At 38.4% G+C, this 13,086-nt stretch overlaps 1 protein-coding gene across 1 annotated transcript in view; it reads left to right on the top strand.

Moving 5' to 3' along the window:
• Positions 1 to 9,040: 9,040 nt before the first annotated feature.
• Positions 9,041 to 13,086, top strand: part of jarid2b (jumonji and AT-rich interaction domain containing 2b) — a 121,358-nt gene continuing 117,312 nt past the window's right edge. Inside the window, exon 1 of the mRNA XM_067411573.1 lies at positions 9,041 to 9,546. Within this exon, the coding sequence (XP_067267674.1) occupies positions 9,502 to 9,546 (45 nt within the window). The 5' untranslated portion in view covers positions 9,041 to 9,501. The remainder of the gene's footprint in view (positions 9,547 to 13,086) is intronic.

Genomic DNA, 13,086 nt, shown 5'->3' with positions numbered 1-13,086 from the left:
CTGGGGGGTGGGGGGGGTGGGATGTTGTTGTATGGGTTGGGTAAAAGTAAAATAATGGTTTTATGTGTGCAATTAATATTGTGCTTTTCAACTTTTTTGTTGTTGTTGTTGTTGCAGCAGCAGCGCAGCCTTAGCTCACGATTACAAATGTTTACATTTCATTTACCTGATGCAATTACCTGAGGTGAGTATATTTCCAGAGGGGATTTTCTTACTCAAGGTGTCCAATTATCATACACTGGGACTGGAATCCCTTGTGATGGGGGAGTTGAGCTGTACTAAAAACCCAGCATGTTTGTGATCTCGACTGGTCTCGGTAGAGTGCAGAGGCTGGGTAAAGGGGGGAGGGGCTAACACTACTTTAATGAAAGGAGCAGAGAGAGTTCAGTCTCTCAGCACTGCATCGTTACAACTTTGACCATCTTACACACCAGAAAAACTCCATCTTGTTTTTACATTTCTGGGGAAAAGTGACTTTAAATAGTTATACCCTCTCCCAGCTCAGCTTTGCACTGTAATTGCAGTCAACAAGGGTTGAGCTGTACTCAAAGGATGCCTTATCCTTATCATGAATGTTGAACGTTACTCAAAGCAACAGTTTGCCTTGCATAATGACATTTTTCTAAATTAAAATTTATTGTCTAATTACAGACAGCCACCAATACTGATGACATATTTCTCTACAAAAAGTTGTGCTTCAAGGAGAACCTGATTTATGCCGCAATATATTTCAATTTAATCTTTTAACATGAATATAGATTTTATGCTTAGCTCATAAATCAATCTTGATTCAGTCACTGTAATTCGCCCTGCTCCCGGTCAGCGAACATCAACCTGAATTAGCCAGTCTGCTCAGCCTCACCGTACAATTAGTTCTATCAAGAGTGAAAGCTTTAATCAATGGCTGGCTTGTCCTTCACTGAGCCCTGTGGCTACAGCCACCATAAAAACACATACAGGCAATAACACCACTTTTAAGCTTTGGACTACCAGGTCTGTGCAGTGTCATGGTGGCAACTTATGATAAGACAGAAAAAAAGAAAGAAAAAAAAAAAACATTGAGGGTGCAATGTGCTGCAACCAGAATGCTGTAGTGAACTCCTCTGGGTGTGACTATGTGTGTGCGAGTGTAGCTGGCTCTGTCGCAGCGGTACCTGGGAGCCCCAAAGCAGTCTGTCTCATTGATTCAGTTGGGTTTAAATGTCACTCACAACAGAGTCTGGGCAGCCCTAGAGACCACAGCAAACTACAAGCAACAAAAGGGGGAGAAAATGACATCGCTGTTCCTCGAAAACAACTGTTCTCTCTGCTGTGACAAAGGCGGTGGGCAGAAAAGCAGAAAATTATCTGCACGGCTGAAAATTATTCACTCAATCTTTTTTTTTTTCTTACATTTTCAGAGTATATTTGAAGAGTTCAGATGCAAAAGCCGCTAAATGCCACCTCCGGAAAAAATGAGATAATGATATTGAGCGAATGCTCTCCGCATCGCTTCAATTCCGCTAAATCCCAGCGTCAGCCAATTCAGAAATACCGGTTCGTTGGCAGAAACTGCTAAACGCCGCTTCACCTTTGTTAGCAAATGTCCACAGAAGAACCAATAAAATATGCAAATCGAATCATATGATTTCAAGATGAATGACGGTGTGTGTATGAGCCGGCTTTCAATTGCCGAGCTGCAAGTTATTATCATGTTTTGTCCATCTTTACAGTGGTAATGACAGGATTTCGTGAGCAGGTGAACACAACTTTGCTGCTGTAAAACTGACAGAAAAGTCTTGTTGTTCAAAGAGGTGGACTTAAAGGTTGACACACACTGTAAACCCGGATAAGTAGAATCTACTTAAAAAAACCTAGGTAACTCGTTGCCTTAAATTTTTTAAGTAATGTTAACTTAATAATTTGAGTTCATTTAACTTAAAATGTTTTGTAATATTAATTACTTTGTAGTTATTACACATAGTATATTTAAGTTCTGTGTACTAAGCAAGTTAACTTGCCACCAATCAAAATGCATCCATGCCTCCCATCATGCATTGCTGCATGAATAAATTATGAGCTGAATTGTTTTAGTAATTTTCTTTATTCTCACTATTTAAGTTTTGCTGTTTTTCTGTGACTTTTTAGTAGCTTGTTTTCTAATGTTCAGAGTTGAACTGTTTATCAGAATATGTTGCTTATCAGAGATTGAGCTCTTAATGAGTTCAGTGATTCAGATCAAATAATGATTATGTGAAAACATAATCAACACCACCTGATCATCTTATAACTTTGCTTGTCTGGTCAGTTTTAATGCAGTTAAAACTGCCCAAACAAAATTTAATATTAAAAAGTCAAGGGTCAAGAGCTCAACTAAAACAAACCCTGATCTCGATGGTGGTAACTTAAAAATTGAGAGTTTCTCACTTGGTGAAAAACTACAGTATAAAAAGGTAAATGTTTGGAAAAAATGTCTGTAGAACAGCCAAAACAAATGTTCCAACTGTTCATCAACAGCTCCTTGAATTCACATACACCAGGACAAAATGGCGTCATTACCTGCCATAAAAACCAGTGTGTAGGAGGCGTGGTCAGGAGAAAAACGTCATAATTTAAGTGCATTTAACTTACATTTATTAACACATTCAAATACACCCACATATTAGTAGAATATACTCATATTTTATAAGTAAAGCAACCAAACTTAAATATTTTAAGTATATTGTAGTTATATTTTTAAGTTAATATAAAATCCGGGCTAAGAGTGCATGAAGCTGATTTTGAAGCAAAAGACAGTCAAATGTTTTCAAAAATGTTTTCAAAAATGTCACTTTACTGAATTCATTGGCATTTAACAAATACCGTTTCATTGCAATTAAAGTGAAATCACTGAATCTAAACATAGGAGCAAAAAAATATGCTCATTTAAAAGAAAACATGGCAGACGTACTTAGAGGTTTTTGCATCTGAACTCTTCATTTGATCCTTGGATCTTCTCAGATATGGTGCCTATTTAGTAGGCATGATACTGTAACATTTGCTGTTAACAAATGCCCCTAAGGATTAAGGGAGTCTAAAAAGAAAGGATTGCTGTGATGTGTTTTCTTGAAACAGAGTCTTTTAAATGGTTTACCCAAGCCATAACTCATTTCTTTTTAAAATTCTCCCACTTAAAAACATTCCCATGAGAATCAAAATAAAGACATCACAGTTGTCTGGGCCAGTACTCAATTTAGTCTAATATTATCTTAATAATATTTTAATATGCCCCCTTTACCATCTAGAAAACCACTGAATTTGACCAATTTTTTTTTATTTTTCATGATTGACAGATTATAATTATCATGTGATTTATTTGTTTTTTGTTTAAAGGAAATGTTGACAGTTGCCTCAAGGGGATTTGAAACTTTCACTAAATACTAAACAGTTTTTTTTTTGTTGTTGTTGTTTTCACACGACAGTTGTCCTCATTGAGGTTGTATTGGACATTTCTATGTCATGTTACTCGAGATATATTAAAATGCATTCCTAATTTAAATATTTAAGTGACATGACTAACACAATCAATAAATAGCAAATTAAATTTGTAATGAATGCTCCGATACATGACACAAATGAAAAATACCTCATGATAAAGGATTTTACCGCTGGACTAAATAAATGCAGTCGTCACAGGTTGACTGACAGCTAGCAGCAAGTGTCAACTTTTAAGAAGAACCTGTACCCTTATCTTGTGCAATAAAAAAACAAACAAATGTTATGACAAAAAATTATGTCTTCAACAACACTGTCTGTTGCCAATAGTTGATTTGAGCCAGCATTTGGATGCAAACACGGTGCTTGCACTGCATTCACTTCGTCAACTGCGTATGAACAGTTCTTTTTATTTTGTTTTTGTGCACAAAAAGTATTCTCGTCGCTTCATAACATTAAGTTTGAACCACTGTAGTGTTGTTGACTATTTTAGCAATGTTTTTTACTACCTTTCTGGACCTCAAAAGGTAAATGTCGTTGCTGCCTATGTGTGGTTCAGAAACTCTCAGTTTTAATCAAAAATATCTTCATTTGAGTTCTCAAGATGAACAAAGGTCTTAAGGGTTTGGGATGACATGAGGGCAAGTACTTAATGCAGAAATTTCCTTTAAACAGTCTGCAGTCATAGATATTTCAAGACTCTCAAGAGTCAAAACAGACAAATATCTTAACTTTTTCAAGAGCTTTTGAAGTGCACAGAACAAACCAAAGTTCCTGACGCTGTTCTGGCCCTAATCTTTGCTAGGTCTTTTATTTCTCTTATATTGATACACTGTTTAAAAAAAAACCACACAGTTATTAGGAACTTATCAAGAAGCATGCAAAAAATGCAGCTGCTGCAAGGCAAGGAAGTGCTTATGTTTCACATTTCCTCTGTTTGTCTTCTATCCCTGTATCTGGTGTCGCTTCCAAATAAAATTTAACAGAACTATTCCTGTAATTATGTTCCCCCTACAATTTATTATTGATTAAACTTGCCAGTGTGCTGCCAACACCATTAAATGTGCTCCATTTGAATTTAGGAGTCTAGATATATGTAAAACAGCAGGCTGAAATTAAATTATTCATCTTTTATGTATTGATCCACCATGATCCTTGTTCATGCAATTCATGGGCATGGCTTTGATCAGCAGGATTTGTAAAACAAATCTACAGCATAATTCATGCTCTCATGTTACTATATGGACGATAAAGCTATACACCAACACAACATATTCTATCCATAACACGTTAAGACAACATTTACTTTGTCTACAAGAAAAACTCTAAATGAGGTAATCAATAAACTGCTCTATTACTTCTGACCAAACACAAGCTCTTGGGCTGAACTCATGTATGCACTAAAAACAAACAAATAAATAAATAATCTACACACATTTAGGCATCATCATAACCTTACAATGGAAAGCAGCTGTAGGCTAATATCTTGCATTATGCACTCACAGACAGCTGAGCAAATCTTTATAGACAAATGCCAGGTTTTTCTTCATCTGTCATGTTTTTGTTCCCATGCAAGGGTTATTCCACAGTCACCCATGATGACAAAAAATGTGAATATTCCGTTTAGTGTGACAAACTTGTTTTTGTGAATCACTTACACAGTCCTTTCAGATTCCTGTCATTGTTTCAAGATCTGATTTGTGACTCATTTCTAGAGATTCATTTCACTTTTGTCCAATTACCAGAAGTGTTTCAGTACAATACACTTTCCCCCGGGTTTCACAGACAAGGCTTAAGCCTAGTCCCAGACTAAAATGCATGTTTGAGCTATTTTAAAGGGGTGGTTGATTAAGATTTCACCTTTTAGAGCATAAACAACATCTGCAAATTTATGACACTCAAAGTTCAGTGCAAACAAGATATTTTCTTTTAAAGAATTCTCTGTTTAAGGATTACAACAAACGGCTAGTAGGGACTACAGCAAGCTTCTTCCCGGGGTAGTGACATCACTAACCCTGAAATTTACATAAACCCTGCTCCCGAGAACACACAACAAAGGGGGTGAGGCCATGTTATTGCAATACAGTACGTAACACAAATGCAATAGCATGTCATTAAAGAGAGATGACAACATGACAAATTATAACCATAATTAAACTAAACTATACCTGTTCTATCTTCATGCAGCATATATTCTCTGGCTTTGTAGGCATTTTACAACAGTTCCCACACGAGTGATTTATAGATTATCATGACAGAATATGCTAATCAATGACTTTAAGATAGTTAACTCCACATCAGCTACATTAATTCATCAACTAACCATTTAGAAACATCCTGTTGCATTCTACATTTCTGACATTTGTCTGTGTGAGGTAATCAGAGCTGCTAACAGGAGCTCTTGAAACTCCGCCCTCTTCTTGGGAGAAGCAGCTCATTTGCATTTAAAGGGACACACACAAAAACTGAGCGTTTTTGCTCACCCTCAAAAATTGACAAATTTAACATGCTATACAAAATGATATGTGGGGTATTTTGAGCTACAACTTCACATACACACTCTGGGGACATCAGGGACTTATTTTACTTCTTGTGAAAGTAGTATTATATGACCCCTTAATTGCCAAGTTTACACTACATGACGTTAAGCCCAATTTGCAAGTTAACGAGCTCGTCGACAGGTCGGGCTGAAATTGGGGGAAAATCAGCGGGTGATCGGCGCTCTCCAATCTTTATGTGTGAACTACTAAACGACGCATCAGAGAGGCTCGCTGACGCATTGCCGACACATTACTGAGGCCAGAAAAATATCTAGCATGCATGCTAAATATCTGGATCTGTCAGCCGACTCGATATCCTGTGGTATCACGTGTCATAACACAGCAGCCAATGAAATATACACTGTCTATGGAAGCAGCAATAACAATACATTCAAATAGCCCATAATTTGCCAACGTTTATTCATATCAGATACACATTGTGTAAGTAACTATAAAGCTTACTCTATTCTTCTCCCAGTTCATGGGCCACATGTATTTTGGAACGAATGGCTGAATTCACGTGCTGTAGCCTATAAATCCGACTGATAGGACTCTCTGAATTAAAGCGCAAACAAACAAGGCGACGGCCATCTCACGTTATAGATTAAGGTCAAGATCATGATGTAGGTTTTTAAATGACAAAACACTCACTTGCAAATATATGAGAATCTGAATATCAGATAGTTGGTGAGAAAAGCGATACATCTATCAAACAGTGTGGCCGCGGAGAGTCACGTGACAATCATGACGTGTCACCATGAAAACAATAAAGGAAACATTCTAATGGTGGCATTAAAGGGATAGTTCACCCAAAAATTTAAATTTGATGTTTATCTGCTTACCCCCAGGGCATCCAAGATGTAGGTGACTTCAGTAGAACACAAATGATGATTTTTAACTTCAACCGTTGCCATCTGTCAGTCGTATAATGCGTGTCAATAGGAACTCCATCTATAAGAGTAAAAAAAAAAAAACACGACAAGCAAATCCAAATTAAACCCTGAGGCTTGTGACGACACACTGATGTCCTAAGGCACGAAACGAGAAAACAAACAGTATTTATATAATTTTTTACCTCTAAAACACCACTATGTCCAACTGCGTTCAGCATCCAGTTAGTGAGGTCAAAAAACGCGTTCTGATGATGGAACTGATGTCTCGCGCTTTGCTTCAATGAGTGCGAGACATCAATCACTTCCGTTGTCAGACCTCACTAACCGGATGTGGAGGGCAGTTGGACATAGTGGTGTTTTAGAGGTAAAAAATTAAATAAATACTGTTCGGTTTCTCGCACAAACCTGTCTTAGGACATCAATGTGTCGTCACGAGCCGCAGGGTTTCAATTTGGATTTGCCTGTTGTGTTTTTTTGACTCTTATAGATGGATTTCTCATTGACATGCATTATACGGCTGACAGACCGCAACGGTTGGAGTTAAAAATCATCATCTGTGTTCTACTGAAGAAACAAAGTCACCTACATCTTGGATGCCCTGGGGGTAAGCAGATGAACATCAAATTTTCATTTTTGGGTGAACTATCCCTTTAACTCTGGGAGGTCAGCCAGAATATTTTAAACTTATGTGTGAAAGGGTTTATTTAATTTTAATTAAATTTAATTCAAAATTTAATATAATTTCTTCCCAATGTCCATTTTCAAATAAACTCATTGGTTAACAGAGTGGTTGTCAGCTCGTGTAGTGTGTAACTCCCTGTTGTGGATCATTTACATAGTGTGAACACCACAATGACTTAAAGACTCCACAGCAAGTCTGAACAGCACAGTGATCTGCCAACGTTTGAAGTCCTGTATGGCAAGCTTGGCATAACTGAAAGCAACTTGCACTGACATTTCTTAAAATATGTCACTGCCATCGTTTTGTCTCAAGAAGCACACCAGTAATGATGTTTTTTCTAAGGCACATTTATAAAAGCTAAATGTTGTAAATGAACTAAGGGTTTATCCTGCCTTTCTGTGAAATAGGCCTTTAAGTCTAGTGTACACTTGCATTTTTTCAGTTTGTGACCACCAGATTGTAGCAAACTCTCAAAGTGTGCCCATCAACAATGCTCTTATAGTATGTGTACTTGAGACACAAGCTCCAAGTAGTCACAGAAATACATTTCAACGTTTATTTTTTATTTATTTATTTTATTTTAACGTTTAAAAATTAAATTAAATGACTCAAATTACTGCCCAGGTCAGCAAAATACCGTTTCATCGATACTTTTTGGCTCTAGTTTGAAAATCAGCACAAAATCGACCTGTATAAATAACGATTTTGTTATAACTTAAAGTCCGGTATTAGCTGTTCGAAGTACGCACCAATGGCAGAAAATAAGAAATTGTGAGTATTGTGTGCATGCTGACAACCTTTATCTTGAGTATTTGAAGAATAACTATCAACTAATTAACAAGCTAAAAATGTTTGGGAAAAAATGTTATTTAGTGTTTAATTTAGAAAATCATTATTTTATATATATATATATATATATTTATTAGTTTGGGGAGTTTTACCTGTAACACAACACAGTAGGCCAACAGAGTTAATGAATGGGTAAACATTGCTGTCAAATCTAAATTCTAAGATGTTCTGTAACAATTAGCCCAGACTGTTTAAATATGAAAACGGACCTACCGTGGAGGAAAAAAAAAAACGACCGCGTGCTTCGTTTTCCCCCCACGATGAACACAAACATTTCTAGAGAGCAGATCACTATCTTACAAAGGGCGCAGTGAGAATTCTTCTCGCTATTTAAAACTGCCCGAAAACAAAAACTACATCTAACAACTGTCTTGAATTCACCGGAGCTGGAAAATATTTGAACTTTCTTCCCTCTCCATACTGAACCCATGTTGATTTAATCGCTCATTCTTTTATTCGGCAACTTTGAAGTGTTGTTCGTTCCCCTGAACGAATGGTCATTTTGCGACGCTCCCTAAGGCGGCAGTCCTTTTAAAGTTACCGCTGAGCGTGCTGTCGGGTGTGATAGGCTGCTTAAAGAAAGAAGCTTCGCCTTGTGTTCAGATGAGCCCGTGGTGCTGCTGGAGAGTTCACTCACCGTCTGCTAGCTCCAGCCAAAACGGACCACGAATCCTTTTCCTTTTTTAAAATTTTATTTATTTCATCCTATCATCGGATAAGCCTTTTAAAAACAAGATGTAACTCACCACCGAACATTTACATCCTCACTTGAATAAACCTACGTGTTTTAAAGAACCGGGATGAACATCACTGATGGAAGTTATTGTGGCGAGTGGTTTTAACTATGGTATGCCGATGCAATTGTTTATTTTGCCCTTTACCCTTGGCGATGGATCCCTAATTTTGGGATTATCAGTAATTCCACGATTCTATTAGGAATCATCGGCGATCGAAGAGGGAATTCTACACAGCCAAGCAAACTACAGGGGATTTAAATCGCATTGCTCCGGGAAAAAGAAAAGAAGCAGGAAGAAAATTCATGTGGCGATTCTCTCCTTAACAGTAAATCATTTTGGATTGCAGAATGAGCAAGGAAAGACCTAAGAGGAATATCATTCAGAAGAAATACGTAAGTATTGATCCTTTGTATGCGGTTGACCTTAAGTTTGTTCGATGGTCTCGCGCTTGTGTCGATGTTAAATGCGTAAACTTTGATCACGGATGGCTCATGTTGTGTTTAGTCTTGATTTAAAAGGATGGCGTAAATGCATGATTCACGGCACTTAAATCAATTAAAAGGTTTGTTTGTTTGTTTTTCTCAGACATCGCTTTTCCTAGCTTTTGCATTGGTATCCTCATTGGGAATGCGTATGTTTTTTTTTGCACGACAAATGTTAGCTTGCAGAACTCGTTTATAAACCTGGACGTGTTTTGTTAGGGGTTGTTGTTGGTACACAAACTCCAGCGTTAAAGCACAATTGTGACTAGTATGGCTTTGTTTGCTCTTCATTGCTTTCCGTCTCAAAGCCGCGAGGACAACCATATCGCCTTCTTTTATTCTGAGATTTGTTTTCCCGAACTGAAATCTGCAGGAATACGGGTCATAAATGCAACTACCTCAACTCCCCTGGTATTTGTTTATCTCAGATGTAACTCGTTCGTCCTTAAGTGTAAGCAATGGGCTCTTTAATGTTTTTAAAGTGAACGCGTAAGGAACTTTGACAACCGAGAAAGCTCGACATTGGAGGCAGATGTAGTTATTTTATTTAAGATTCAGAAGAGTGGATTGTCTTCAATCTTCACAATTTAAAGTACAAACGCCAAACTAGAAAACACGAGCTTGCGCAGCGGCCAGTATTGTGGGCATCACTGTGCATGAAACTCTTCCTTTTTTGTCTGCTTTTTCTCTGAGAGTTTCTGCACGTTTTATTAAGCAGATTAAAACCTTGAATGTTAACGGGTCGTAATATTACACAACTGATTAGATTAAGCGCGTGGAATGTCGTTTATGGTGGAATATATACTACAGTCGCATTGCAGAGGTTCGCGTGCAAAGGAAACCGACCATTTTACTATCTCCACCAGTACGATGGGTTAGTGAACCGGCGAGCTTGTCGTGTTATATTGGAGAACGGGGGACTACATATAGGGCTTGAACTTTTCTGGATGGTGATTTAAACTCTCCTCGGGAGCGGAATTAAGCAAGACTACCATAACAAAAACCCGAGTCTCCTCAGAGACAGCCGACCAAACCTCCTATCAGTTAACCCTCAAAGAACTGACTGACTCTTAACCCGCGTTTCCCTGGCGCTTTACCTGTACTTGAGGAGAAGTTTCTTTTGTCAGAGTTTGTCATACTGTTGTTACATATCTCATTGTCCAAGTCCTTACTTTAGTTTCTTCTCAAACCAAACCAGGGCCGAGAAATAATTTCCCGCTAGCGCGTGAAAGGGTTAGCTCGTGCAGCCAATTTTGTCTGCTGCTTGAAGTAGGCTTGTCACGTGCCCTCATATTGAACTTTTTTTTCACCGAACCATATTTTGACCGGTATTGCTACATGGAAAGGACTTTGTTGCGCTTTAAGTGTATGTTTTAGTGTAGTGATATTTATTTCAGTTCATCAGCAACAGGTTAACAGGAATGAAACCAACATTGGGAGGGTATAGGTTATGATGACGCACCATGGCAGTTTCCTTCGGTAGTGCTCGATCTCCATGACATCTTATCGCTTTCCATAAAGGTGATGGAAATGGTCTTTGAGTAATTTTGTTCAACGTAGCTTTAGTGCAACGTCTCTTAATGTTACGGTAGCTCACACAAGTGTGACGCAATTACTTTTGTTGATTGACAAGGGAAATGAAAGTGATGACAAAGTAGCCTTTTACACCACGTGGTGACTTGTAATCCCTGAGAAGAATGATTCAGAGAAACCCTGTGTACTACCATTAGTTTAAAAGGCCTTCCTTGTGAAACTTGTCAAAATATTGTCAGGAATGGACAAGCTTTATATTTTATTATAGTTTAGCTATGTTTTTTTTTCTTTATATATTTAATTCATTAGTTATCTGGTTTATGACCAACATTTATATTTGAATAATAATAATAATAATAATAATAACTTTTCATGTACAGGGATCCCATTGTCATGGAAATCTGGACATGTCTGAAATAATGGAAATTCTCTCTTCTAAAATATTTATTCGGCTGGAAATGTCCATTTTGGGGCACACTATTTTGAGAAATTATTTTAATAACCTTATCTATGTAATCAAGAGTGTAAAGGTCAAAAGTGTGAACGCTGTTTGAGTTTGGGTCTTTTTTTTCCCCCTTTTGTATTGTTGTCATTAACAAAGTGAGAATTAATTTTAGCTATTTGATTTGTGTATGGTTGCATGCCTGACAAGGATCTGCTCCATAGTGAACACACATCTGTATGGTCAGGGTCTTGAGCCTCTGTGTAGGGTGTGTTGAATGGATCTGAACCGTTCAGAACATGGCTGATCATGTCACATCTGTGCAGTGCAGGCAGCTGTGCTAAAATCTGGTCAGGCAAACAACAAAAACAACCTGAAGGATCTGTCCCCCGGGCCTGCACAACTCTTGGCCCCTTGGATTCAGCCTCCCCTTAATTAGCGTAAGACAATTATACATGCTTGGCTTAACCATATCCCCTGGAACATGAGTGCAAGGTTTGTTTTTCTTTTCTTTTTTTCCCTCCTTCTTCAATTTTTTTATTACCCCATTTTTCCTTCACATGTTCTGTGAATATTATTAAAATTCATTTAGTGGAAATCGAGAGAGAGAGAGAGAAAAAAAAATATGATAATAGATGTTAATAAGAGCAAACAAGGAAATGCAATTAGACCGTCCCTGATTGATAGACGTGTGTGAAAAGCAGAAGGGGGGGCACGTAGGCACTTCTGCTTTCAGACGAGCTCCTTTAATGGCTTTCAGGCCGTCCTGACACTCTCTGAAACAACTTCTCTGTATAATTATTTTTGAGGGCTGTTTTTAGAGCGAAGAGTTACGCTGGTTTTGATTTCAGAGTTTGGCTAATGAATGCAGCCAGAGCTCGCGTTTGTGTTCCTGTTCTGTTGAAGTGAACATGGCACATGGTGTGGGGGGAACGGGGGGTTACCCATGGCTATTCTTCCTCTCTCGTTCTCCCTATCCCTCTCTCTCTCTCTCTCTCTCTCTGCAGGCCCAGCTGGGGTCGGGCCCTGATTCATAGACGTGTGGTGAGATAGGCACAGCTGCTGTAGGGGCCTTTACAAATGTAAAGAAGCTGTCAGTGTTTGTTTCATCAGGCGTACAACTGATGAGGGCCAAGTTGAAAAATCCACTGCAGTGTGTGGCGCACAAAAAAGCTGGAAACAAAAATAGAGAGCAGGGCCAAGGCTCACCAAGCCCTCCCTCTGACCCCTTCCCCCGCTCAGAGTCCTCCAGCTTTACAATGTAAATGCGGGCACCTTGTCCATTTGTGAGGAGAAAGCTGTGAGGCTCCGCGTGTGTGCGTGTGAGAGATTGTATGTTTGTGTTTCAGCGCCTGCCGCTAGCGCCACTGTGCTTCATTTAACCCTCTGTTTTAATGCAAATGGGGTTTTTCCCCCTTGCTTTTTTTCAAGGATGTGACATGGCAAAATTCATACCTCAGAAGGCCAGCTGTTAG

This window comes from Chanodichthys erythropterus, chromosome 15, assembly GCF_024489055.1.
Source record: "Chanodichthys erythropterus isolate Z2021 chromosome 15, ASM2448905v1, whole genome shotgun sequence".
Classification (NCBI taxonomy): domain Eukaryota; kingdom Metazoa; phylum Chordata; class Actinopteri; order Cypriniformes; family Xenocyprididae; genus Chanodichthys; species Chanodichthys erythropterus.
Note: the sequence above shows the minus strand (reverse complement) of the source record. Positions and strands in the feature narration are given on the sequence as shown.